The sequence below is a fragment of the Toxorhynchites rutilus genome, chromosome 1 (genome assembly GCF_029784135.1).
Source record: "Toxorhynchites rutilus septentrionalis strain SRP chromosome 1, ASM2978413v1, whole genome shotgun sequence".
Classification (NCBI taxonomy): Eukaryota; Metazoa; Arthropoda; class Insecta; order Diptera; family Culicidae; genus Toxorhynchites; species Toxorhynchites rutilus.
In genome coordinates this window covers 129696682-129724412 of record NC_073744.1, presented here as the reverse complement: position 1 = coordinate 129724412, position 27731 = coordinate 129696682, and the positions used below count along the sequence as shown (strand labels likewise).

The 27731-nt window shown below is 39.3% G+C and overlaps 1 protein-coding gene across 2 annotated transcripts in view; it reads right to left on the bottom strand.

Moving 5' to 3' along the window:
• Positions 1–4669: 4669 nt before the first annotated feature.
• Positions 4670–27731, bottom strand: part of LOC129763501 (low-density lipoprotein receptor-related protein 4) — a 99632-nt gene continuing 76570 nt past the window's right edge. For both annotated transcript variants that reach the window (XM_055762626.1, XM_055762625.1), the window contains exon 10: positions 4670–18537. In XM_055762626.1, the coding sequence (XP_055618601.1) occupies positions 18421–18537 (117 nt within the window). In that variant the 3' untranslated portion in view covers positions 4670–18420. The remainder of the gene's footprint in view (positions 18538–27731) is intronic.

Below are 27731 nucleotides of genomic sequence, written 5' to 3'. Positions count from 1 at the left end.
AAATGTTCCACTTCTCCTGGCCCTGATGGAATTCCGGCGCTAGTGTTTCGCCGTTGTGCGGCTAGTTTAGCAGTACCGCTATCGCGAATATTTACCGCTTCGCTGGAAAACGGTGCCTTTCCAGTGATCTGGAAACACTCATTCATGTTTCCCGTATACAAGAAAGGAGACAACCGCAATGTAACTAACTATCGTGGAATAACTAGCCTATCTGCAGCTTCGAAAATTTTTGAGATGATCGTAAAGGATGCGGTATTCTTCCACGTTAAACATTATATATCGCCAGCACAGCACGGTTTTATGCCCGGGCGCTCTGTGACAACAAACTTGTTGGAATTTACGTGCATCAATCAGTTGGAGAACAAGGTTCAGGTTGATGCAGTGTATACTGACATAAAAGCCGCGTTTGATTGCATCGACCATCAGATTCTACTTGGAAAAATGCGTCGCCTGGGTGCTTCAGACCGTTTTGTTTCGTGGTTGTCGTCGTATCTTTCCGGGAGATCACTTCGAGTGAAGCTTGGAAGCCATCTTTCAATACCGTTCACCGCCGCTTCCGGAGTTCCTCAAGGCAGTTTTTGTTTGCCATTTTTTACAATGACGTCACCACATTTTTGAAACCAGGTTGTGTTCTCATCTACGCAGATGACTTGAAAATTTTTCTCACCGTTAAATGCATTGAGGATTGCCGTCAGTTACAAAGCTTGCTCAACAGCTTCTGGGTGTGGTGTCAATTGAACAAAATGACAGTAAGCATTGCCAAATGTGTTATCATGACATTTCATCGCAAGAAGGAACCAATATCCTTTGACTACTCTCTTTAAAACCATGTGCTGGCCCGTGTCAATCAGGTGAACGCCTCGGTGTGATACTGGATCCGAAGCTTACTTTCAGCATACATCGCTCGACGTTAGCTTTCAAGGCCTACCGTCAACTTGGATTCATCTCGAGGATCTCCCGAAAATTCACGGATCCTTATTGTTTGAAGGCGCTATATTGTTCATTAGTGCGCCCTATTTTGGAAAATGCTTCTGTAGTGTGGATGCCCTATCAACTATCGTGGATCCTACGTATTGAACGAGTACAGAAAATGTTTATTCGTCGTGCTCTCAGCTCCCTGCCATGGCGCTGTCCTTAGAATCTTCCGCCTTATCCTGACAGATGTCTCTTGCTAGGGTTGGATACTCTTGAGCGAAGACGGAAACATCAACATTGTACGCTCGTCGCCAAGATACTCAACGATGAAATTGACTCACCCGTGCTGCTTTCCCGCATCAATATGCGTGCGCCATCCAGAGTTCTTCGCTCAACAAGCCTTTTACAGCCCGCGACACACCGTTCTAGTTTTGGTCATAATGAACCCGTAACGGGAATGATTCGTACTTTCTCGATAGTAGAAGATCTGTTCGAGTTTGGAGAGTCATCTACCAGATTTCGTCAAAGGATTGGACGCATTCATGTTTTTTAATGTTTTGTTTTTAATGTTTGTATTTTAAAATTTTGTTTTTTATGTTTATATTCATTAAGACATTTATCAGATGAACAAAGAAATAAATAATTATAAAACCCCCCTCCTTATTTGCAAAAAAAAAAACTCAGAAAGCCAGTTATCGCAAGCCTCTTTAGAGGCCAACTTAGTATCACCAAGAGCGTTTTGCATGGACCGGAAGAGATGATAATCACTTGGAGCCAGGTCCGGACTATACGGTGGGTGCAATAGGACATCCCATCCGAGCTACCGTAGCTTCTGGCGGGTCATCAAAGATGTGTGAGGCCGAGCGTTGTCCTGGTGGATAACAACACCCTTCCTATTGAGCATTTCAGGCCGCTTCTGGTCAATCGCCTGCTTCAAACGGTCAAGCTGCTCACAGTAGAGAACTGAGTTGAGGGTCTGGCCATAGTTGAGCAGCTCATAGTGGATGATTCCCTTCCAATCCCACCAAACACACAGCAAAACCTTCCTGGCCGTCAATACGGGCTTGGCGATGGTTTGGGCCGGCTCACCGCGCTTCGACCACGACTTTTTTCGCTTTAGGTTGTCGTACGTGATCCACTTTTCATCACCAGTCACCATCTTCTTCAAAAATGGGTCAAGTTCGTTCCGTTTCAGCAGTGCATCGCAGGCGTTGATTCGGTCTAAAAGATTTTTTTGCGTCAACTCGTGTGGCACCCATACATCCAGCTTTTTTTGGAATCCAATCTTCTGCAAATGGTTCCAAACGGTTTTATGGTCCATACCAAGTTCCTGTCCAATCGAGCGAGCGCTCACATGCCGGTCTACTTGGATGATTTCAACGATTTTATCGGTTTCAACGACGATTGGCTACCAGTACGTGGTGTATCTTCGACAGCCACTACACCAGAACGAAATCGATGAAACCAACGCTGTGCTATGCGAATCGTTACAATATCGGATCCATAAACTACACGATTTTTTTCGGCTACCTTCGTTGCAGTTTTACCTCGCAGGTATTAAAAACGTAAAATATGGCGAATTTCTTGCTTGGTGGACTCCATCTTTGACGTGCTATAACTTGAGACAGAAAAGGACAATCACAACACTGGCAAAACGACACTTGTAGCACAGATTGTCGTCTTTAAATAGCCGTATAGTATGACCCGATGCGATAAGTACAACACAAGATATGTTTAAGAGTTGCCATATATTGACAATATACGACATTTCTTTTTCCCCAACCCAATATATAAAAATGGATTCTTGTCTGTATGATTCTCATGGACTCGGAAACTACTGAACCAATCAACATGAAAATTGGTATGTAAAGGTTTTTGGGGCCGGGGAAGGTTTTCGTGATAGTTTGAGACCCCTCCCCCCTCTCCTAGGGTGGCTGCCATACAAAAGAAACACAAATTTCTACATTACTCGTGAATTAAACAAGCAAATGAAACCAAATTTGGCATGTGAAGGTTCTAGAGTGCAATAAATGTTTCTATGGTGGTTAGACTCTACACCCCCCTCTCTAAGGGTGGACTGCCATACAAATGGAACACAAATTTCTGCATTACTCGAGAATTAATCAAGCAAATGAAACCAAATTAGGCATGTGGAGGTTTTAGGATGCAATAAATGTTTCTATGGTGGTTAGACACTCCTCCCGCCCTCTAAGGGTGGGCTGTCATACAAATGGTACACAAATTTCTGCATTACTCGAGAATAAATCAAGCAAATTAAACCAAATTAGGCATATGGTGGTTTTGGGATGCAGTTAATGATTCTATGGTGGTTAGACACTCCATCCCTTCTCTATAAGGGGAGGCTGCCATACAAATGAAACACAAATTTCTGCATTACTCGAGAATTAATCAAGCAAACGAAACCAAAATAAGGAATATGGAGCTTTTAGGGCGCAATAAATGTTTTCACGGTGGTTAAACACCCCACACCCTTTCTAAGGGGGAGCTGCCATACAAATGTAAGACAAATTTCTGCATGACTCGAAAACTAATCAAGAAAATACCAAATTTGGCATGCAAAGGTTTTAGGGGACTCTATGACGAATAGACACTCCTCCACCCTCTCTAAGGGGAGAAGAGAGGAGGGGTCTGTCTTTATTCTATAATATTTTCTGTATCAAACATTTATTCCATGTAACGGAGAAACATGTTATTTGCAAGTGGTTCAAAAATCTTGAACGAGCATTGTGTCTGAAAATAATCTGATTTTATAATGATGAGTTTTGGTAGAAGTACTAGGAATTTTTTAGTAAAAGGTAAATTCAATGGGGTCGATCAGAATATCAATCAATGAACAGTTCTGCGATTCGACTCATGAACTTGTGCTTAGTGAGAGAACATGAATGTTTGAAGGTATTACAAACAAAATAACAATAACAAAACAACAAATTCTGGTCGGAACGAAGTTTGTCCGGGTCAGCTAGTAAATATATAAACAAAAGCGGATCGCCGAAAATGTGTAAGCGCAAAGCTCGAGGAATGAATCGTCCGATTTAAGATGCCATCTTTTTATTATATTTTCAGTGTCAAACATGTATTCCATGTAACGGAGTCTGAAAATAATTTGAAATTATTATGACTACTTATTATGATTAATTTGAAATATGTTTTGGTAGAAGTACTAGAAAAGTTATAGTAAAAGGAAATAGTGAAGATTCGATTACAAGATCAATCAATGAACAGTTCAGCGATTGGAACCATGAACGTTCGCTTAGTAAAAAAAAATGTGAATGTTTGAAGGTATCGATAACAAAAAATCCATTTTGGGCGGGACGAACTTTGCCGGGTCAGCTTGTTTTACAATAAACATCGGTTTCAATTTCATGATTAATTATAAATCAAATTTTGGAAATTAAATTTAACGAACTAAAACTCTCAAGCTGGTTCCAACGATAGAAAAAATGGTTAAAATTTTCACAGAATCGAGAAAATGGCTTTCTTTCGTACTCACGCACATGACCGCACATCTAACATTTAAAATACATTTATTAATGTTCTCGTTTTTATGTGTACTATTTTTCAATTTCTTCTCTGTTTATATTTTTCTTCCTGTTTTCTGCATTCTGCTTCGCTATCTCCGTTGGCGCACTGCAGAATTGCATCCATTTCTCACCATACAGTATTAGTAAATCATCCTTACTCCTCATTACAAGCTGCACGTTCCTTGTTAAGTGTGTTTAGTTCAACTATTGTGTTTTTTTTTGTTTATCATTTTAATTCCTCACAGATTTCTGTTGTCGCCCCCCGTCCCACTTCAAGTTTTGTTATTTCGTTTATTAACGTTTTCTTTGATTTTTTTTCCTTGTATTCTCTAAAGTTTCTGTCTTCTGTTATTCTCTATAAAAACATAAAAAAAAACATTGTTTCAGTAGCACGCACGCACGTTTATCACTCTCCCTGCTCTTCCGCATCCGTCTGATCTAGATGCGCGCGAATCTTCTGTGTGTGCGAGAGTGAGTGTTACTGAATTGACGGCACACACCCAACCAAAAACAAACGAAAAAAAAATCGAGGGGAGGCCCCTCGATGCGCACCCTGTCTGTGTGCGCACACTGTGCGGAAGTGCTCTGATTTCACAAAAACGGAGGCAATTTTTTTGCTTATCAAACGGGACTTCCGGGTTGGGTGTGTCTCACTTATCGACTACGTTGCTCTTTCTGGTTTTTTTTTCTTTAAATTAGTTTGTTTAGTTGGTATGTTTGGTTTTTACGTTTTAAACGTCTTTCAAAATGAATCACCCATCTCTGCGTTTCTTTGCGTTGTTGCTTTGTTTCTGCTCAGAGTAAAAATTAGTTTCATTTTACCACTCATTCAATTTTTGTGTGTTCAAATGACGTTTAGTGTGTTTTGCATTTTCTCTTGTTTTCTTATAAAAAATAAAGTTTTCATGGAATGTTTGTTCCGTGTTTTTCTTTGTTTCCCAAACTAAGTAAATAAACAATTTTGTTCAACAACATGATATCGTGGCGGGTACGTTTAGTACGCGCCTTTTGCAGAGGAAGCCACGTGGCATAGTTTTGAAACGTCCGTTTGGGGGATTTTTGTTCTTCAATAAATATAATGTGCTCGGTTTGTTTCTCTTCTTGTCCCTATGGCCTCCCCCTCGCTACAACGTTACGGCCTGCCTGGCCCTCTTCATACAAATGGGTGTTTCAAAAAATCAACTGGAATATCTTTTATACTCTGTCTGTGTTTACCATTTCTGTATGCACTAAAACGCGCACCTTGAGTATAGTTTTATGTGTGGAAAACGGAATAGAAGTTACTTTGATTTTTTTTCTCTCTTTCACACACACTCTTTCCCTCTGTTCTCTTCACTTGCAAACAGATAACAATCGAATCTGTTTCTGTTGTCGATTATGTTTTATAGATTCTTGAAGAATGATTTACACTTTTTTGTTTGCTTTAAAGCCTGTTTCCGATGACCCACAGGGAAGGAAAGTGGTAGCGAGCGAGCGTCCAATTGGCAACAGGTTGCGGCACTTGGCACCGTGGGACGTGAGTACTTCCGGGTAGGGATGAAGCGAAAAAGATTCATGAGCCCAAGTCACTCTTAGGCTATCCCTGACCCAATAGCAGTGTGCGTCCGCAGCGATGTTTTTAGGGTTTTCGTCCTGTTGCTCTCGTGTTTCTTTTCATTCAAGTGTTTGGTACCCTTTGCTAAGGACGCGGCCCCCTCCCACGTTTCCCCAGGGCAGCGCGTGTACTTTGGTCGTGGTCGGAGAAAATAGTGAGATGTTTCTCCGGCTTCACGACAAGTACGGCTGAAACACCGGAATTAATGTGTTATGTTTTACAGGTATTTTTTTTTCCTCTCAATATTCAATCGCCATATTGTCAAATTTATACAATGATATATGAGCAAATTTTTTCGTAGTGTTGAGTGTGACCGAGAACAGAACGAGTGGTTTGTTTCCAAAATACAATAATAAATGCTTTACAAGAAAAATGTATTAACGCTATGACAGTTTTCGTTTTGATCGGCTGAGTCCATATCACATTTTTCGCTCTCAATGTGCTTGTTTTATAATAATCTTTAGTCAAACAAAAAATTATCATTCGAGCAAAATCTGCAGTGCTGAAGAGGCACCACATCATACGATGAAATGGTTCAGAAAGGTTGAAAACAATTGGACTGACAAGTTGAGAAAGACCTCTCCTTCTTCGAGAAACTATTAATTACACGAACAATGGATGACGTCCATTTGCTAATTTTTAAGTGTGTTCATTTCATATGTTTTGCTCGAACAGTGTAAAGCAATCTATCTATGTATATGTATATTTCTGTCTGTCTGTCTGTCTGTCTGATCCTTATGGACTTGGAAATTACTGAACCGATCGGCGCGACTATTTGTATGTAGGGGTTTTGGAGCCGGGAAGGTTCTTATGATGGTTTGAGACCTCTGGAAGCCTCTGGAAGGGAGGGCTACCTTACAAATGAAACATAAATTTCTACGAAGAACTTGCAGAAATGGTGGAAGTAACACAACGCTCTCTCCGATTACCATCTGTTTCGGTCGATGACACATGACCTGGCTGAGCGATTTTCCTCCTATCCAAAAATGGATCGATTACTGGATTTCCTCAAAAGACCAGTCCTTCTTTCAGCGTGGAAACCGTTTGCTACCAGAAAGATGGGAGATTGTTATTAGCATGAAATTCAACTATTTAGAACTTGTTGGTGGCCCTGAACATCACCACACCACAAAAGCAATCATCATCAATAAGCTAGATTGTTATGATTTCAATAGCCTCTTTTCAAAGCAATTTTTAAGCTATTGAAACGATTTTTTGGACCAATAAGGTACAATCATATAACTTTTTGACATTTAATCTTCCGAATGATGTGATTGTCATACCACTCCATTCTGCCGGTAAAGAGGTATTAACGTTCAAAACCTTGCATTCCAGCGTCACTCTCTCGTTTTCGAAACGTTGAATTTAAACTCCGGTACAGAAATGAAAGACGTAGTCCTACGTCAATAGCACAAAACTATGAAATACCAACGTTCCGCTTATCACGTTTCTTATACACCGAAAACATTTCGACTGTTTTCCAAAGCTCAGGAAAGCTCAAAGAAAGTCGGAAAAGATGCAACAATGGCGTCGTTAAACTGTTTATGCATCTTTTCAAAAGCATGGATGGAATACCATCCAATACCATACCTGGACTAACAGGGGGTTTTAACTTATCGGCGGCGGTGTCTGTATCTGGGATACCTCAATATCGCAGCCGCTGAAAGAGTAGCACAATGAAGGAACATTCCTGGCAACGGAAGCAACTTGCGCTGTAAATAGTGAACGATCAGAAGACACAGAGGAGAATTTTCTCGAGTATAATCGACATATCACTTTCGTATCTGAACTAGCCGTGCTCTCGTGCGACATGGTAGAAACCAATCCATCTTTCTTGTGCTGTTTGTAGACGTATCGCCAAAGTGATTTCGGATTTCTCCTAAAATTGTTCTGCAGGTAACGTTAATATCTTCCCAAGGCAGCTCCTTTCCCTGCTTCCGATATCAGCAATGGAGGATGATGCCGTACAACCTTGACTAAAGGGGTCGGTGCTAGCACAAAACTAGGAGCTTGGTCTGTGGAACTGACAAAGCACAAGCCCAGTAAGCGAATGTTTTCATTTGGTACACTGTTGATCCGTCGAAGAGTTGCAGTACTGTAGCTGTCCAGGAGCTCCGAGGTGATTGAGGTAATCTGTAAGTGCGCGAGAACAGCAAATGGAAAATCATGCGTTCAAGAACGCCACCTAAGACTTGGGAAATGGAAGTCACCAATAGTTATCACTTCATCAACTGCAGCGGCGAAACCACAGATAGTTTCTACGTATTTGATGTGGTCTCCAATCAAAGAAGAGTCATTGATACGATCAGGAAGAAAGTACACCACACAGACCAGACAGCTTATGACCAACGAGTTCGATTTCCACCCAGACCTGTTCTACAGTGATATACTCGACGATCCGCGTCTTCAGATCTTGTCGAACTGCCAACAAATCGCAGCCTTCAAAGGCTTTACGACTGTCATACGGGGAACTTCGAAAAACTTCGTACTGCTGACCGAAAATCTGACTCGAGTGATTTCTATTGTGCAACCTAATTTTAGAGAACGCAATGATGTCGTACGCGCCATCCGATGGCGCGTAATCGTTGGCACACGTGTTTAGTCCAGGCGAGAAGATCGTAAAGTTGTGAGTTGTTTTGCCTATTGGAATATCATAGCGTTGCTCAGTCCCGGTAGTAAGCGACGATCGATCAGGTCTGGAATCGATGGGCGGAACAGGAGTCGTTGAGGGCAAAACGGAATCATACTTGCCGGTGGTGCCGAGTTGGAAGACCTCGTCGTTGGCAGAAATGGCTCGACTCAATGAGGGGATCGAGGGCTCCCATAATGCTGACTTCGGTACGTCCTTGTGTCCGGTTGATATTTAGATCGTGGGATATCATGATACCAACTTCAGTGCGTCCCAGAGTCCGGCTGAATAGCGAAGGTCGTTCAGATAACGTTGGCGAAGGTTGACTGCATTCGAAGGGCGGATCAAGAGTCGTTGAAGGCAAAGAGGGTTCAAGTTAGGACAAGTATGTTGGCGATGTGGAGTTGGGAGACTCCATCACCACACCCACACGTAGGACTTGGCCGGATGCGGGTTGCTGGCAGGAATGGCTCGACAACGGTGGGAGGATCGAGGATATAATGACAACTCTAGTGCGTCCCAATGTCTGACAATACGCCGTGCTAAGATTGCATCATCGATGTAGAGGTCGTGTCCGACCTTGGCTGATTTATCCGAACGATGTTCTCTGGACGCTCCTCGAACATACGGAAGACTACGTTCTGTGGCTACGAATCGGTACATAAGGCAATTTATTTCAGTTGCTTTCTGGCTCCGACTTTGAAAGAGACGAAGCTCAGACTGCTTAGTTCTTTACTCTTTACCCGTAATGAGTTTTACGATCTTCACTACTGCATCGCCACCAAACTCCAAGAATTCCTGAACCAGAAGCAACAAAGGCTGAAAGATACATCCATAATAGGCACATCCAGAAAATGTTTCCATCGTACCATCGTAGAGTACTATCAGCTTACGGCGATGGTGATAAGAAATAACGCTGATTGTGGCTCCACTGATTTCGGTTAGGGAGGAGGAGAATGCTGTGCATATACCGGGAAGGAGATTACCAGATCCAGAAGATCCGGAAAGGGCCGTTACAAGTAATTGGCTAGAGCAAACCAAACAAAAAGTAAATAATTCTGAAAGTTACATCTCGCTACTCGTCTCACGTCATAGAGGGCGAACACGAAATTATTGCGACACCGAAAATGTCATGCCAATTTTCTTATAATGTTTAGAATCAAACCAAAATTTTAGGGTAGTTTTATACATATATTTACTCCAAAAAACAAAAGAAAAGTTAATCGATGGAGCCTTGAGTGTAAAATTGAACGCATTTTCGCTTGATGCCCTCCATTAAAGTCTTTACAGTGTCATCCGGTACCAGTTTCTCAGTTTTTTTCCATTTTCTTAACATGTCCTTCTCGTCTTTGACTGTCTTCTTGCTCTTCCGAAGTTCCCGCTTCATTATTGCCCAGTATTTCTCCACCGGGCGCAGCTCCGGACAGTTTGGCGGGTTCATGTTCTTTGGAACAACATGGACAGAATTGGCCTTATACCACTCCAGCCATATTTTGTCAGCATCTTCTCGTAGAGCTTCCGTGCCCGAGTTTTAACCGTCGATTGTTGCCGCTCATCGCGGTTTGGGAAGTTCTGTACCTTGTATGTATGTAGTCCAGCTTTCTTCTTTGCATTCTGGACGTAGCCCTGCGACATGCCGATCTTTTTAGCCAAATCACGGCTTGAGACGTTAGGATTTGCTTTAATCATTCGCTTCACCTTTCCCTACGTCTTTTTGTTCTCCGGTCCTGGTTTTCTTCCAGCTCCTTTGCCGTGGTCCAACGTCAACCGCTCCTGGAACCGCTTCAACACTCTGGAGACGGTTGAATGGTGAATGTTCAACATTTTTCCCAACTGCCGGTGCGACAGGTCAGGAAATTCCAGGTGTTTGGAAAGAATTTGTTATCTCGACTTGCGTTGGTTCACCTCCATTTTCGTTGAATCGAAAAACACGACTTCGAGTTTGACTGTATGTAGACAATACACATCAATGAGGAAGTGTGCGAAATTTGGTTGATTTTTACCCAATGGTAAAAAAGTTATGCCCTGTTGAATGTGTCGCAATAATTTCGTGTTCGTCCTTTATCCTGAAAGTGTCAAAAACGAAACACCTATATATTCCAGGATGATGAGATGATCCGTTCAGATCAGATCAGATTGCTGCGTAAGTTGACACGTTTTTATTTATTCATTTTGGCTTAACGTCTTTACAACATGGCCTGATTCACAATTTTCCTCCAACTAACTCGGTCCGTGGTTATCCCTCTCTAATTTCGATGGCACCCCGTGCTCACCATGTCCTGTTCCACTAGGTCTAACCACCTTGCTCGCTGCGCTCCTCGTCGTCTCGTATAATTTGGCTTCTCGATGAACACCATTATTGCAGGATAGTTGTCCGATATACTTGAAACAGGTCCTGCCCAACGTTGCTTTCCAGCTTTGATCACTTTCTGGATACTGGGTTCGCCGGTAAGTTGCGTGAGCTCGTGGTACATCCTTCGCCTCCATAATGCTGCGGATTCAATCATAAAATAGTCGACTGTAAAGTAGGAAAAGTTATCTGCCCTATTTGCAGTGATAACCATTCGATCAAAGAATGCAAATCTCGCATAGAAAAATGTGCAAACTGTGCGAAATTGCGAGTTGAGCGTAAACTGAATATTGAAACTGATCACTCTGCCTGGAGCAGTGAATGTCCGGTTTATAAAATTCAGCGAGAACGACGAAACAAAATGGTGGATTATTCAACATAGCAACCAATTCTTAACATCCGTCGTTCAAAGACTCCGAGTGTTTTTTTTATCTGTATTATAGTGACTTTCAACTCATTTGGCTGGTTCGTCACTTTTACTTCTATTTTTGGAAGAATGTCGGGAGTGAGAATTGAACTCGTGACCTTTAGCGTGAGAGGCATGGATGTTAAGGTGGGACCAGAATGCCGCGCTATGCGTCGCGTTGCGACAATTGTGCTTTGACACTTCATTTTAAATATATGTGTTTCCATTTAGTCGAACACAATAATGCGTTGCGTTATTAGCATCGTTGTACTAAACGTTAACATTTGTTCTAGACTGCTTGCGCCGAATTTGCGATGACAACGTCTGGTGGCAACTTCATATTAGGGCCATAATTTGGGTCCCAAACTCATTAGTGTAATCTCTATCAGATTAGAAGACACGAAGCCGGTTTTTAAATTCTAAAATTTGAATGAAAATTTTCACATCATGTTATTTGATTACTTGAAACACGTGTTTCTGACTTTCATTCAACCATATGGCTAAACAATTCCAACATTGTTGCTGAATTTTTTCATCGTAATATAGAGTTGTCTTCATAAACAATTTTCGTATGAGACTTTTCCGCCGCCACCTGCAAACAAAAATGTTTTTCATTTAAATAGAATACTAGTTTGATATGGAAAAACAAATTTACATTCATAATTTTAATTTGGAAAATGTGTTCATTGCAACTGAAAATCAGCTATTCTTTCACGCTCCCCTAAACTAGTAAACGAAGCTCAACGCCGCCAGCGCGGATATGTCAATGTGTTGTTTTTAAAAACATTGAACTGATCCGTGGACACAACAAGTACAAGATTTTCATACGAATTTTATTTTGTTTTTGTTTACATGAAAAGTGGTGAAGCGAATGCTAGATTGTGACTGCAAATCAGCAGACTGCGTCGGGTGAATGTTTTAGTACAAAACGCAAGCAATGACAGCTGATGAGAAGCAACGCACGACGCGGCATTCTTTTTTCACCTTTAGATTCGAACAAAACTCCGTTCGAATTGTGGGGATCGCGAAAGCCGGATATTTCAAAAATTCAAGTTTTTGAATGCAAAGTGTTTACTCACATTCCGAAGAAACTGCGAAAGAAATTGGATCCGAAGTCTTGACAAGGCGTATTTGTTGGCTACTCTCCGAATGACTGCAGGATATGGGATACAAAGAAAAAAGTAATCGTCGTTGCTCGTAACGTGATGTTTATGGAAATCCAAGCACCATCGAAGGTTGTTGATAGGACAAAATATGAGGACAATTTCCAGTCTATATCCCGAAATACTGATGGATCGGATGATCGTTATGCTGAACCGGATTAGGATCATTCTGATGAAGAGTACGGAAGTTTTTGGAAGATTCAGCTGTGGAGGATCCAAATCTGGAAGCAGAAGCGGAACCTGTAGTCGGTAATGCAGGTCGAACAGCTCGTGACCGAAAATCCCCGGAATGGCATAAGGGTTCCGAGGTCGAGTACCCTGGGTTCGCATTGAGTGCTGTGAATTTTATTAATAACATTCCGAGCACGATTGTTGAGCTGCGGAAGCGCGATGACTGGGATCGTTGGGAGAAGGCGAATGAAGATCGTTGAGACGTAACAACACCTGGACGCTGACGTGCCTTCCTGAGGGCCGAACTGCGGTTACCTGTAAATGTCTTCCGAGCTAAGCATGGAAGTGGCGAAGCTGGTGACCGGTACGCAGGAAAAAGGGTCCTACTTCAACGAGACGTACTCTCCAGTAGCGAAGCTGGATATCTTTCGAGTTGTTTTGGTATTGGCGAATAAGGAAAGCATGCATTTGGGCCAACGAGTTGGTTGATTGTCGTTCCGTAACTGGTTGCATATTTAAATTATACGGTTAGTTGGATTACACGAAAGCAAAAGACCGTTTCATTATCGTCTGCGGAAGCTGATTTATCAGCTTTGTGCACAGCAGCTTATCACACGATGTGAATGATACGATTGCTTCGGGATCTTGGCTCGAGGACCGAGGATCCGATAACAGTACATGAAGACAATCAGTCTACTATCCGGATTACAGAAGATTGTCATGACCACGGCAGACTGAAGCATGTCGATACGAAGTACCATTTTCTACAGGAATTGATACTGCAGGGCCTGCCCTTCAAGCATTTACGTTAGTTGCTGGGACTTGGTCGATATTGTGATTGAACAGGGGTGTTGAGATGACAACCACTGCATCTTTGTTGTCCCACCTTTATTATACACACATGGTATCTTTAGCTAATCTCCATTTTCTTAACACTTCAAAAACACGTGAGAACAAAGACACATATTTTATCGCTTGTAATAGGTCGCGTCAATAATCGTTATGTAATTCTCCTGGTCCATCCGAAACCAACTATAAAGAACGGTACATCGATGAGTTACTGTAGAGGTTCAATATGGTTAATAGTAAACCGATCTCGACGCCTGCTGAGATGAATCGGCGGTTGGAACCGAAGACAGAAAAAGAGAAGACAAGGATGCAGAATATTCCGTACCGTGAATTAGTAGGTGAACTACAGATCTTAGCTAACACTAAGATCTACACCGCCGGATATCGCATATGCAATACGCCGTCAGCAATTTTTGCAGTAGTCCTGGTGAGACTCACTGGATAGCAGTCAAAGGCATTCTACGATTTCTCAATGGTACTTGAATGAGGAAGCAAAATGAGGCAGTTTTCAGCGGCTTCAGCGATGCTGATTGGGGTAATGACTAAGACTCGAGACGATCGATCACCGGATGGATTTTCAATATAGTGATGAATCCGTGTTTTGGAGTTGTCACAGGAGGTACTTTGGTGGCGTGAAATCCATGCTGAGTTATTTGAAGTTGTGCGGTCGATTTCAATATATTGCAATAACCGCAGTACGCTTTGTCTGGCAGAAAAGGAGATCGGTTACTCTCCCAGAAGGAAACACATTGATGTAGGACATCATTTTGTGCTGTTAGTGTTACCAGTTAAATTGCAATTCGTCAGTTCAAATCAACAGAAAGCCGATACTCTCACGAAACCAGTTGCATCTCCCAGTTTTTGTACAAGCATAGAAGATTTTGGGCACAGCTTGAATTCCCGGTTAAGTGCGAATATCAACTGTGTAACCGCAGAATTCAATTAAATTGAGCTTGCATTGTACTGTGAACCTATATTTTCCTCTGTACAAAATAGACGTGTAAAACAGGGATGCCAGGTTTGAAGACATGTCTTCATTTTGAAGACATTTGACTTACTGTGAAGACATTTGATTTTGCGAAGACAGGGCAGGGTTTTTGTCTCAGTGTCATTCGCTTGCTTTTATTCGGTTTTTGTCTCAGTGTCATGTCACTTGTTTACTTTTGTTCTTAGTAATCAACGGAGACATTTGTCTATGGGTCATTCACATGCTTTTTTCAACCTTTTTTAAGCTGAAAATCCATAAACATATAGAATGAATTCAACAACAAAGCGACTTTTACTTCAAATTTTGCAGAACATCAAGCGGTCCGAATACATATAGTCTCTAGAAGACATTAGTTCATTTGCGCTAGAGAGTTCGAATGATTGTGACATTGTATTTTCATTGTTTTGGGCCTATACTATAGATTAACGTAGATCTTTCAAACGATCACTTCACAATTCGAGGTTTTCCGGTTACGTACCGTTTCAATCATTAGTTTTAAGGATATGGTTTGAGTTACAACCAATATTAGAATTTTAGTTTCCTCAGATATGATTGTGAAGACATTTGAAGACATTTTTCGTTCCATGTGAAGACATTTGAAAAAATAACCTGGCATCCCCGGTGTAAAATCACTTTCTATCTTGACATCGAACCGAGCACACGTGTTTTTTTCTCTGCAATTACTCGTGAGGTCCTGTCCCTCCAGGAACACACATGCAAACTAAATATGACAATTGAAAAATTTTCGGAAAACTCTGAACTGGGACCACTCGGAAACTTGTATTCCCATATGTTCTACAATTACATCGTGATAAACGTTGGCAGTCCATTCGATGTTTGCGCTAACGAAATTGATCTTTGTTCGAAAGTGGAAATGAATTGTGGTAGTGAAATTTCATGATTTTCGTGCTATCTATATAAAAATAAATGGATCACATCTGAATTGAGATGTCTTTACTTTATTATACTTTCTGTACCAAACATGTATTCCATGTAACGGAGAAACATGTTGTTTGCAAGTGATTGAAGAATCTTAAACGAGAAATGTGTCTGAAAATAATTCTATATTATTATGTTCAGTTTTGGTAGAAGTCCTAGGAAATTTATAGTAAAAGGAATTTTTAAAGGGTCTGAGGGCAATCAATCAATGAATAGCTCTGCGATTGGATTCACGAATGTTCGCCCAGTAAAACAAACGTGAATGTTTGGAAGTGTTCATATGAAAAAATCATTTTTGGTCGGGACAAGGTTCGTCGGATCAGCTAGTAAATGATAAATATGCACATTTTGTGGAGCGAAATCAGCAGAATCCTAACGGTTTTGCGTCATACAAATGAATATGGACTCAATTTACGCCCGCCGCTGTTTTCCACTTTTGAATTGAATCGCTAAACTCACTTCCGTCAAATTAAGCACTCAACGAGTGCGTGCAATGTTGCACGCAATTTCTCACACCAAGCTTGCCAAGGTTACATAGAATTTTCACTGAACAAAATAACGAAACAAGTTTTTTCTTCATTTTCCTATCCCACTACACTGTTTGACTAAACACAACATTCAAGAGTGAGAAAAACTCAGGAATCAAATCAGTCTTTTTCCATGTGAACCCGGAAAATATGTTTCGTTCGAAAATGTTCTATGTGTTATATACGGTTCTTATATTTTGGTTTTGTTAGTGAGCAGAATATTTTTTTATACACTTTTACGCCTCACGAAGGGATCAACGGACACCAGACGACACGCATCGACACAGACTAGGGTTTGCGCGAGAGTTTGACAGCTGTCAACGCCTACTCTGTATGTGTGGTTTGTGCCTTGTCCGTGTCGCCTTCCGGCTAGATTTTTGGCACATTGTTTCACTTGAATTCATAACTTTCCACATTCTTTAAATAGTTTTTTTTGTCTCCATGTATCGGTTCAATGAGTTGTTGACCGCAACTCTAGGAAAGAATGTTTTTATTTACATTAACTATTACTGTTTTTCTTCTTCTTTTTTGCAGATAATTACTCTAATTATTTTCACGATTTGCTGGCTTGGCTTTACTTTAAAGTTTGTTTAAGTATTGTTGTCATTTCTGCCTTTAGTTGTAGTAAAAAAAATCCGTATTCCTAACAAACGATGCGATTTTCCCCATTTTTCTTCACTAATCCAGCTACTAACCAATCTCATAGATTGAATCCCGCGCGAGTTAAACTCTTTCACTCTCATTGTGTTTTTTTTTGTTTGTCTTAACGCTAGTGTTGTTTTTTTTACGGGTTATTGTGCTACTCTTTCTGTTAGCAATATTTGGTTTTGTGTGGGACTCAAATTTTCATTTTAAAAAACGTAACATTAATAGTATTTCTCAGCTATTATCCGATTTCGTACGGCTTCTCCCATCCCCCCTTCCGACACAACATGCGTTCATTACATCTTATGTGTGTGAGTTTCAGTAGTTTACCTTAATTAAAAATATACTTCCTCCCCAATCACCACTATCATTTTTGCTATGTTTTTTTTTCTCTGCTTCAGACAATATTTACAACACTCAGATCAAATCTGACATTTTGAATGTAACGCGTGTTTTGGGAAAACCGAAAATATTTGTACACAAAAAGTTCACTCGCCCGAAAGTCGGGCTGGAGCAACCTCACTTTGGGCAGCACTTTTGGGGCAAACCAAAAAACCAAAGTTAGTCTTCAGCTCTTCGTCGGAGTCGGAGTGGAAATAACGCTCGAACGATCCGCGCATTCGCGCATCTATTAACAACAAATCATCCCCTCTCCCCTTCGGGAGAAGTTGCAAATAAAAATCAAATGTTCCATAGGGGACAGCCCTTGAGATGTGTAACGCAATGCACGAAACTTCTTGTTTTGCATTGTTATTTTTACGTTCAATTACATATTTTTCTCATTTTCATACTTTTTTGTAATTTTGCAGGATATGTATAAAAAACTAGAAATATATAAAACATTCATATATATATTTGTATATATATACCTTCTTTTAATAGCATCAACGTATGTGTCTGTGCCTTCGGCACAGAATATTTTCTCACGTTCTTCTTGTCCGTGCATTTTTTTTTCACTTTGCGAAAACAAAATAAAACAATTTCAATCTTCGTGGTGTTCTGTCAACGTCATCTCCCAATTACCGAAGTTACGATGACTGTGTAAGCTAGAGAGTGCCGTTGTATCTTTTTCGGCGAGATTTGTTGATGAAATTACAACCACTTTTGCTTGAAAGAGTCGGTATCGGAATGATTTTTGTCCTGTCCCCTCATACCTGTTAAAATTGTATTCTTCCTATTCTCATCTTCCTTTCTCGCAGTTTACAGGACTTTACAGGACTCTATTAACTTTTAAAATTGTGAACGGAGGAGAGGTAATTACAGTTCTCGGGGATGTATTTCGCAACTTCGTTTCCCTCTTTGCAACGTTCTTTCTATGTAGCTTTAAAAAAAAATCAAAGTAAGTCTCACTTCAAACGTGAAAAAACTGTAGTAAAAATATTTTTCAACTCTGTTTTGATGTTTTTTTTCTTCGCTTGCCTATTAGTCTCTCAACCTTAAGTGTTTGTTTTTTGTTGTCGTTTGTTATTTGTTCATTTTCATATTTAGCTGGTTGGTTGTCTCGTTCTAGTGGTAGCTGCCGTTAGTTTCTTCGAATGTACTTTTCAGTAAATATGTTTTGTCGCTCTACGAATGATGGTTGCATTCGTTTTGTTTTGAAATGTTTTCTTTTTTTTGGTTTTTGATCGAACTATTCTTGCTGTTCTACTTGGGGCATCGGTATATCAATGCGTGTCGTTTCGGTTTTCAGCTGTTTGGTTGTTTATACTGGAAGAACTGCCGATGTCGAGGAGATCTGTGATGATGTGGCCGGTGAGATAAGCGTGGTGGTGGCTGTACCATGCGGTAGTCCCAAGTATTTCTCCTCGTAGACACGTTCCTGTGGACAAATCAGTAGTGTGAATAAACTATGTTTTTCTTACAGATAGAAACAGATAGTGAAACAAAATATCGAAAATCTTACATTCTTCATTTAACGACTTCTGCCCTTCTTCGATCAATAACTTTCCCTAACCCGAGAGCTTTCGATATGGTTGCGCCGTTTCTCACCTCGGTATCATGTATTAATTTGGGGCGACTCCGCTTTCTCATTCCCCGTAATCGAGCAATGAGATTAGAGTGCGTGCGATTTGACACAGGGGCCATGCCGTGCCCCTCCATACTTCGAGGGATGACCCTCCATCCATACTTCAAGGGGTGACCCTCGAAAAAATCAATTTTTTTTGCATTTTTGGGAAGCTTATGTCCTCAGAAATGTTGTTCTAAAAGAATTGTTCGATACTTGATTTCGTTGGAAAGTTACAGCCAAAAGTATGAGGTAACCTCAAGGATATATGAAGTATTACTGTACGAATTTTTGAATGTGTTTTCTCGAAATCATGTCTTTTAAGCTGGTGGTATCGATATCTCAGGATCTACTCAACCGATTTGGCTGAGTTTTTTTTATCAGCATGTAAGAATAAATTATCTAAATACTTACATAGCCGCTTTGATATCTAATTTTTTCAATTTTTATAAGCTTCTAAACTGCGATTTGTCATGAAAAATAACTCACTCACATAACGCATTCAAAAAAGGATAAACACATCTACAAATATAACATTAACAATAACCAAAATACCTGAACACTTGACTTTATTCCTAACATCTGGAAAAAAAAAATCACGAATATTCATTCTCTTCTTAATACATTTTGTATAATATTTTCCCTTCAAGACAATTGTTTTTTTTTTAATTTCTTTTTCTTCTTTGTTTGTTTTTTTTTTGGATATTTCAAGTTCTAAGGTTAATTATCCTTCACTAGAAATCGCCACGATTTGCTAGGAAACATATTATAGCGAAATTTTCAAAAGATAGGAGTTGGGTGTCTAAGAACAAATTGTAGAGCGGTTAAATAGCGTTAATTTGGTTGACATAAGTAATCATGTTTATTTTGCCTTGTTTCTGCGTTTGTGTCCGTTGTTTATTCGTGCGAGCTGTATCTTCTCGTCAGATTGAACTTAGAAAACTCCCTTCGCGCCCGAGGAAGACAGCCCAATGTGCCGGTGAGAGATGTGTTGGCTCGGTTGGGCCTTGATTACATGTCCCAAATACGTGTCCTCGATATAACGTCACTCGATATAACGTACACTTTTTCAAAGTGTAAAGGGATATTTTTTTGAATATTTTTTCTGGAAAAAGAATAAACTATCTGTATTTCGATACTAGCACATGTTTTGTACCTTTAACCAATCCCAAAATACAACTGGTTTTGTGATTCCGGATTCTAAATGAATCAACTTCAATCAACAGTATGAAGAAAAACATCATGAGAATGGCTAGCTTCGTCTTCTAGTTGAATTTATTCATCAACCTTACCCAAATAACAAGACAATAAAGCAATATAAGCTACGTTTCTGATTTCTTCATTACGCTTCGATATAATCTACAATTCAATACAACGTACAATTTTGAAACTGTAATGTACGTTATATAGAAGTTACCCTGTATATGTTTTCCATAAAGCTATCGATCTTCGTGTGTAACTGTCCCTATATCCTTATACCCTCCTTCCCCTCCATTGCGAGCAATTGGCCCCCTTGCTATAAACTGTAAAATAAGTTGAAATGTAAATATACAATAGATATACGAATAGATTTAAGTATTGAGTGTGTTCATCAACATTGTAACAATTCCCTTATATCCCATCCTTTTCCTCAAAAAAATTGTCACCTTTCTGAACTCGAGTCCACCGCGAGTAATCGGTTTTCTACCTTACTAACCATAGAGTTAGGAAAATTGTTTATATGTAGTTTTAAAAAATATATTTAAGAAGCCGTCTCCTTGAAACTCACGAAGCTGAGCCTGTAAAAATAAACGAATTAAAACAAATTGCATTGTTGGAATGAAATTAACAATAACGGATTCTATAACTCTGTCATTGTTGAATTTTGACCATATGCGCGGAGGTTTTTTTTCTATAATATACAGGTAGGCTGATAACGCACATACACGCTTGTAGAAAACGTACAAAAAAGTGAGGAGGGTTGTGTCCAAGACACGACCGCATAGTTGACGTAGTATTCCGTTAGGCTATCTGTTGATTTTGGATATGTTTGAAGTATTACATCGTTAAACTCTTTGATGATGATTTGGTGGCCCCGAAAAGGGCAATTTCGTTTGGTTGTTGGGTATTGTTTGTTCACTCCACCAGTATTTACCGAGCGATGATGACAGAAGTGTACAGTCGTTGGGTGGTGCGTATCAGATCAGAGACGTGCTCATCATGATGAATAGCTCAGATCAGTTCAGCTCATCTAAAAGAGCTGTTATTTATGAACAGCTCTCAAGCTCAGTCGTCAGTGTCGACGTCTGGTGGCGACTTTCAATTTGGGTCCCAAACTCGATAGTGTAATCTCTGTCAGATTAGAAGACACAAAGCCAGGTTTAAAATGTTAAAATTTGAATGAAATTTTTCACATAATGTTATTAAATTATTTGAACACGTATTCCTGACTTTTATTTCACCTTTTGCCTATACATTGATATTTTTTCACCTACAAACAGTGTTTTTCATTGAAATAGAATACTAATTTGATACACAGAAGTTAATTTTCATTCATAATTTTCATTTCAAAAACGTGTTCATTCTGCCTGAAAGTGAATTATTATCTTTGGCGCCAAAGCAACAAAGCTCAATGCCGTCAACGCGAATATGAGGGTGCTCATACACTGTTTGACCGAAGCCAAATATGGCCAACGTGTACTGATCAAATGTATCTACACAAAACACGACAAGCAAATATTCAATTATTGGATGCCTAAAATATTTTTTCATTCTGTTTTTTTAACCTGTCGGTACATGGTTAGGTTACCTTGAATATTTCAGTCGATTTTCGGTGTTTGATATTGTTTACCACTGTTGAAAATTGAAGAGTGGCAAACAAAATAGTGTTTGTACAAATATCAAATCAAAATTTATCTGTAAAAAAATATCAAATATTTGACTTCCTTTCACCTTAACAGTTGAAAAGACGGGGAACAAATTAAACTGAACCGATGTCATAACACGAAGAGTGAGAGGCACTCAGTTAATTTGAGTGTTACAGCTCACACACTTTCTGCAATTCTACAGCTCTTTTCCCTCCTGCATCATTATCAGAGTGAGCTGAAGAGCTGTTTGTTTTTTGCGAGCTGTTTTGTGTCAACTCACTTCAAAGAGTCGATTCTTCGGAACAGCTCATTAGTGGATGGCACATCTGAAATGATGAAAACCGCCCTCTGTGACTCTAGACAAGATGCCTCCTGTGTTTTATATATGGATGAAATAAAGAAAAAAAAATCACCAATGTGATATAAGATAATTATTAATACCGAACACAATTATCAATTTTTATGATCAGTAAAACTATATTACTTTAATATAGAGACATATTTAAAATGGAAAAGGTAATTTTGTTTTATTATTTTTCACTTCCTTTTTCAATCCAATGCGAATTTTAATTGGACTAAAAACATCTAATACTATATGTAGAGCATTAGGAAATCACTTTTTCGATTATTTGTTCACTTTCCATTTTTTTTCTCGCCGCATGAATTTTCCTTGGGAGAAAATGAATACAACAAAGCAGACAGCTTGAACCGAACGACTCGTTCTCGAGCGGGAACACACTTTGGTTTTTATTTATGAAAATTGAAATAAATCGGTCCATATATCAAGTCATTTTTAACACAACTGCTACCATATACAATTTTACAAATACACTATAACACTGCTAAATTTTTCATAATACACGATCGGCCATTGATATGAAATTTCACGAAGCAACCAATATTAAAGTTCCTAATTTGTATTTTATTTGCTAGAATTAATCGTATTACTCATCCTACTTGCAATATAAAAATGCCCCGACTTGCATATATTTGCAATGATGATTTATCTTGGGCACCTTGGTTTAGATGTCTCTGTTAGGGAACACATTTCGCTAGGAACAAAAGTTCCCCCTATTTTCATGTATTTGCAACGCCGATTCCCCCCAGGCAGCTGTCTCTGTTAGGGAACCGACGCATTTCGACCAATTAGAAGTGGATATGTCCATTAGGATAGGGGTTGAGATTTTTCAATTGTTCGATAGTTAGTTTCATGACATATATTGTTTTATTGAATACAAAAAATTGATATGGAGTGCCGAAATCAATTGACGGAAAAATTTCATCTATCCATCATTGAATGACTGAGAAATAAGCGTCGATTTTCGATTTTCAATTTGTACACCAATATGTTTCCGAAAGACGTAATCCTACGTCAACAAATAGCAAGATTGGGTAAAAAACAACATCTTAACATTCAAAACATGCATTATTTTTCGACATGGTCACTGTTACCCATTTCTTCCAACGTGTAACAAGGTTTTTCATACCATCACTGATGAATTCATCCGATTTTTCTGGAATCGAGGACGTGATAGCTGTTATCATATCATTGTCAGAGTTGTAATAATTATCCTTAAGGTATCTCTCTTTAGTAGAGGGAAAAAATCGCAAGACACAAGGTCGGGAGAATACGGAGAATTGGTGGAATTAGTTCAAACTTCAGGTTTTTCAGACTCTCAGTTGCACGCGAAGTGTGTGAACGAGCGTTGTCGTGTTGCAATATTATTGGCGCCAGGTTACCCCCAACAAGACAAACTCGACGTCGGAGGTGTTCAAGTGTCTGTATATACTGTATATTCGACGATTTTGCGACTACAGGCAAACCTGTTTTCGTGCGGTTGCTTTTTGTGCGATTTCTCATTTGTGTGACAGTTTAGGTGCGATTTTATTATTTGTGCTACTAGTTCGTATGATTCAAGACCCGATGTCATAATAAAATCGCATAAAAAAAGTCGCACAAACGAGGAATCACACAAAAAGAGCCGCACAAAAACAGGTTTGCCTGTATTATCCTCTGAGGCAGTGATTGACCGTTTGCTGCGTGTTTTGTCGATAAGTTAGGATTTTCCAGGTTGTTAATCATGAGATTTTGTTACTCATCGATTCACAGTGGACCTGTGAACAGTATCGTCACAATGAACAGCCTGTACACGGCAATGAATCGCACTAGGATTCACTCTCTTAGCAGTTAAACATTCGATAACAACGCGTTGACATAGCACCAGAATGCGACCCTATACTTCCACTACTCAAAACCAACTTGATTAAAGCAATGCTTTTAAACTGCACAGGTGTGTATAGGAGTAATAATACTTCCACATAAACACCAGTCGTGCTGAAGTTTATTTAGTTTGTCTTCTACAAACATGTGCATTACTTATCATCATACCCTCGTAACATCCTCTATCACCTCCCGAAAAATTCCGGATATATGCATTTTTGTGAGAAAGTTGTTTCCTGATATTGAGGGAATATATAAAAAAATACTCCTTTCAAACCTAAAAATCAAAAACAAATAATATGGATGTAAACAATAAGAAACAATGACCCTCCCGATCGCGGTCCTACCTTAATAAGTGAGTATTCAAGGAATCTTGGTTGAACGATTTTTTATATGGAAATCACAAACGATTTTTATCCAAATAAAATAGACAATTTTTTAAATTCAACGATTTCATTGTGATTGAACATAACAATAATAAAGATAATGCACTGAAAGCTAAAAAATAATTAGACAAGTAGCAGCTTACAGTACTCACATCTCTTCTTTCATTAATCTAAGAGCCCCCGCAAACTGCATACAGTTTGATCGAATTGGCCTGTTAGTGCAAAAACCGACCCAACTGAATCGGTGTAATGTGTGCATATGCATATCTCTCCATACTGATTAAGTCGGCCGATCAAACTATCGGCCGCAAAATAGTCTGCAGTCTGCGGAGGCTCTAAGGCATTCATGAGACTAAACTAAAATCGTGGGGCATATGATGAAACTACTAACTGTGGATAATGGAACTCTGACGTAATAAAATCGTTCAAAAATGTAATTGGTTGTTTTGCAACTTCGGCTGTCTTGGATTTGGATTTTTCATTATCTACTGTGTTCGACTAGTCAAGCCATTTCAATCGACACCCATATTGATGGGGTTTTAAAAAATATATTTATGGTGCCATTTTGTGGTGGCGGCCATTATCGATTTGCATTTTTCATAAATAACTGTGTTCTACTAGTCAAGCCCTTTCATTTGATACTCATATTGATAGGGTTTAAAAAAAATATATTTACGGTGCCATTTTGTGATGGCTAGTCAAGGCCTTTCATTTGGTACCCATATTGATGGGGTTCTAAAAATATATATATGGCGCTATTTTGTGGTGGCGGCCATCTTGGATCTGCAACTTTCATTAATAACTGTGTTCTACTAGTCAAGCCTTTTCATTTGATACCCATATTGATGGGATTTTGAGAATATGTTGTTTACGTAACATTGTGTTCGAGCATTTTTTAACTCGAAACGAGAACAAATGTCTCGACAAGAAATGGTTGATCGTCGTATGGGAAAATGTTAGTCAAACGTTGATTTTCATACTAAACCTTACATCAAAGAAAATTTCAATTGCATTTCCTTTGGTTTTGACGTCTATTTGTACAAGTATGTGAGTATAAATACAATACTTTTATTTCAGCACTATGGAATCACAAAGAAATACAATAAGCGTCACATTTACAGTACATTTGTTCATTTCCCGTAGACCTTAGAATGGGTATATGAGTACCATCAATACCGGGTATCTTGAATTTGTCGAAGAAATATTGCTTTGTTTCGTTAAACGATGTATCCAATCCGATCCATATTTCGCATAAGCTTCTTTCCAGAAATGACATCATTTCATTGAACACTGATGAAACTGTTGGTTGAGCCACACCAAGTGAAAAATTTTCTCTTTCATCACATAAATTTGGTACGACCAGAAGCCAGATGATTTAAAACGGCCGCTAATTTCAAAGCTGCAGGAGTAGCAGTGCTTCTGAAAGTTGTTTGGAACACGGTTGTATCCGAAATATTTTTAAATGCTTCTCGACTAAGTCTAATATACTGCCGAAGCTTTATATCGGAAACGTATATAAGACAAACTCACTCATTCTCACTTAGCGAAAGAGAGTCACTTTTATCCCTCAACTCCCGCCTCTGTGGAATAAGCGAACTCTCTTGTTCACTATCGCCATTGTCAAAAATCATTTCACGATCTTTTCTTTTTAATCACAATTCCAATATAATATCAAATTGGATTTTTGTTTCTCGGCATTGATATTTGCAATAGTCGTGAAGTTTGCTTTGTTTACAAACCCAAAAATTTGACATTTCTCTTCGAGACAAATTTTGCTCGAAATCTAGTACACTGAAAATAATAACTCGAAAAAGATACATAATGCTAAAATCAATTAGATTTGAGTTTGAATTATCTCGAAACGAGTTACTCGTTTCGAAATGCGCAATGTCACCCCAGGCCTTTTTGAGAAAATTCTCCCCAAACTATAAAAATCCCATTTCCCATTATTTCATTGGTTCATGTGAAATTTACGATAATTCTGTAAAAGTGTGAGAGGAAGGAAGGTATTGAATTAGAGAGACTTTAAACTCTGAGAGTTCATTCGTCTCTAAAAGTGTGAGAATTTTTCCATATGGTTCTATAGTTCTGAAACACTGGAATTTTAGTTTTTTGATTGTTTCGCGCCTAAACACAACAATAAAGATCAAACGGTCAGTCTTTTAAATGAAGATAGTAATTATATCGTACACTATATAGTTTGGATTGAACCGACCTCTTATATATTTATTTATTTACCATCTTTGGTCACAGACCACACAGACTATTTAGACATTCTTAATTCTATCTTTAAAAACTAGTCTACTTATGTTGAAATCAAAAATATCGTGCACATCGTTAAAAAGCCTACAGCATCTATCTAGCGGATTGTTATATCCGTATGTAGTACGGTGCCCTTGAACTCTGAGAAAGGAAGTGCTTCGGAGTTGGCGTTTCGGAACGTGAATATTAATATTTTGCAGTATGCTGCCGCAGTCGATGTTGTTGCTTAGTACGTCGTAGATGAACAGCCTTTGCAGAAAACTACGCCGGCTCGACAGAGTTTGGAGTCCGATGAGCGCGCATCGATGTTCGTAAGGCGGTAGATTGTCGGGATTTGTCCATGGGAGCCGCCGTAATGCACTTCTTATAAAACGTTTCTGGATTTTTTCGATACGTGTTACGTGCACACTGTGATACGGGGCCCAGATCTGCACTCCATACTCTAATACGCTGCGAACCAGAGAACAGTACAGTGACTTCATGGCATGTACGTCGTCAAATTGCGCTGTATTTCTTCTCAGGAAGCCAAGCATGGAGTTTGCTTTAGTGACTGTCATCGATATGTGCTCGTTGAATCTCAATTTCCTGTCTAAAAGTAGCCCAAGGTCCTTGATAGAGCATACTCTCACAAGCGGTGACTCATTCATCGAATATTCGAACGTGACCGGTGTTCGACTTCGGCTGAAGGTGATGATTTTGCATTTGGCTGGGTTTGCCAACATTCCGTAACATCAACATCTTTGGAAACTCAGAAAAAAATGGGTGGTTCTATAGTTGTAAAATGCAGTGTATTAACAATTCTTCCTTGGTGCGTTGAAGTTGGTTTTGAAGTATATGCTGGGACACATTTTTTACAACTTAAATGCATTTTTATTCAGATGTTTTGCTATTTGCATACATATTTTACAGTTCAAGTGACACAGTCTGGGCTTTACATCTTTGGTTCAGCTTTTGGATTTAAAATCATACTGTTGAGCAAAAGTTCCTTATTTTTAATTTGACAGTTGTTCACCATTTTAATGGTATTGTTTGAAATTGCTGGGGACACATATTCCGGTCTGCAAATATGTATGTGGGGCTTACGACGCAATGTTTCTCATTTTTACTTATTGTGATTGATGCGTAGAAATATTTCCTATCCATTGATGGAAATATCTTCGCGATTTATTTGAGAAATGCAATTCTAGATACATTCTAGTGAGCCTGGTGAGCCTTAGACGATGATACTTCCGTTAATAAGAAAAATAAAGTGGATGGAGTTTACGTTTTTCCTAGTAAACGAGTCGATGGAAT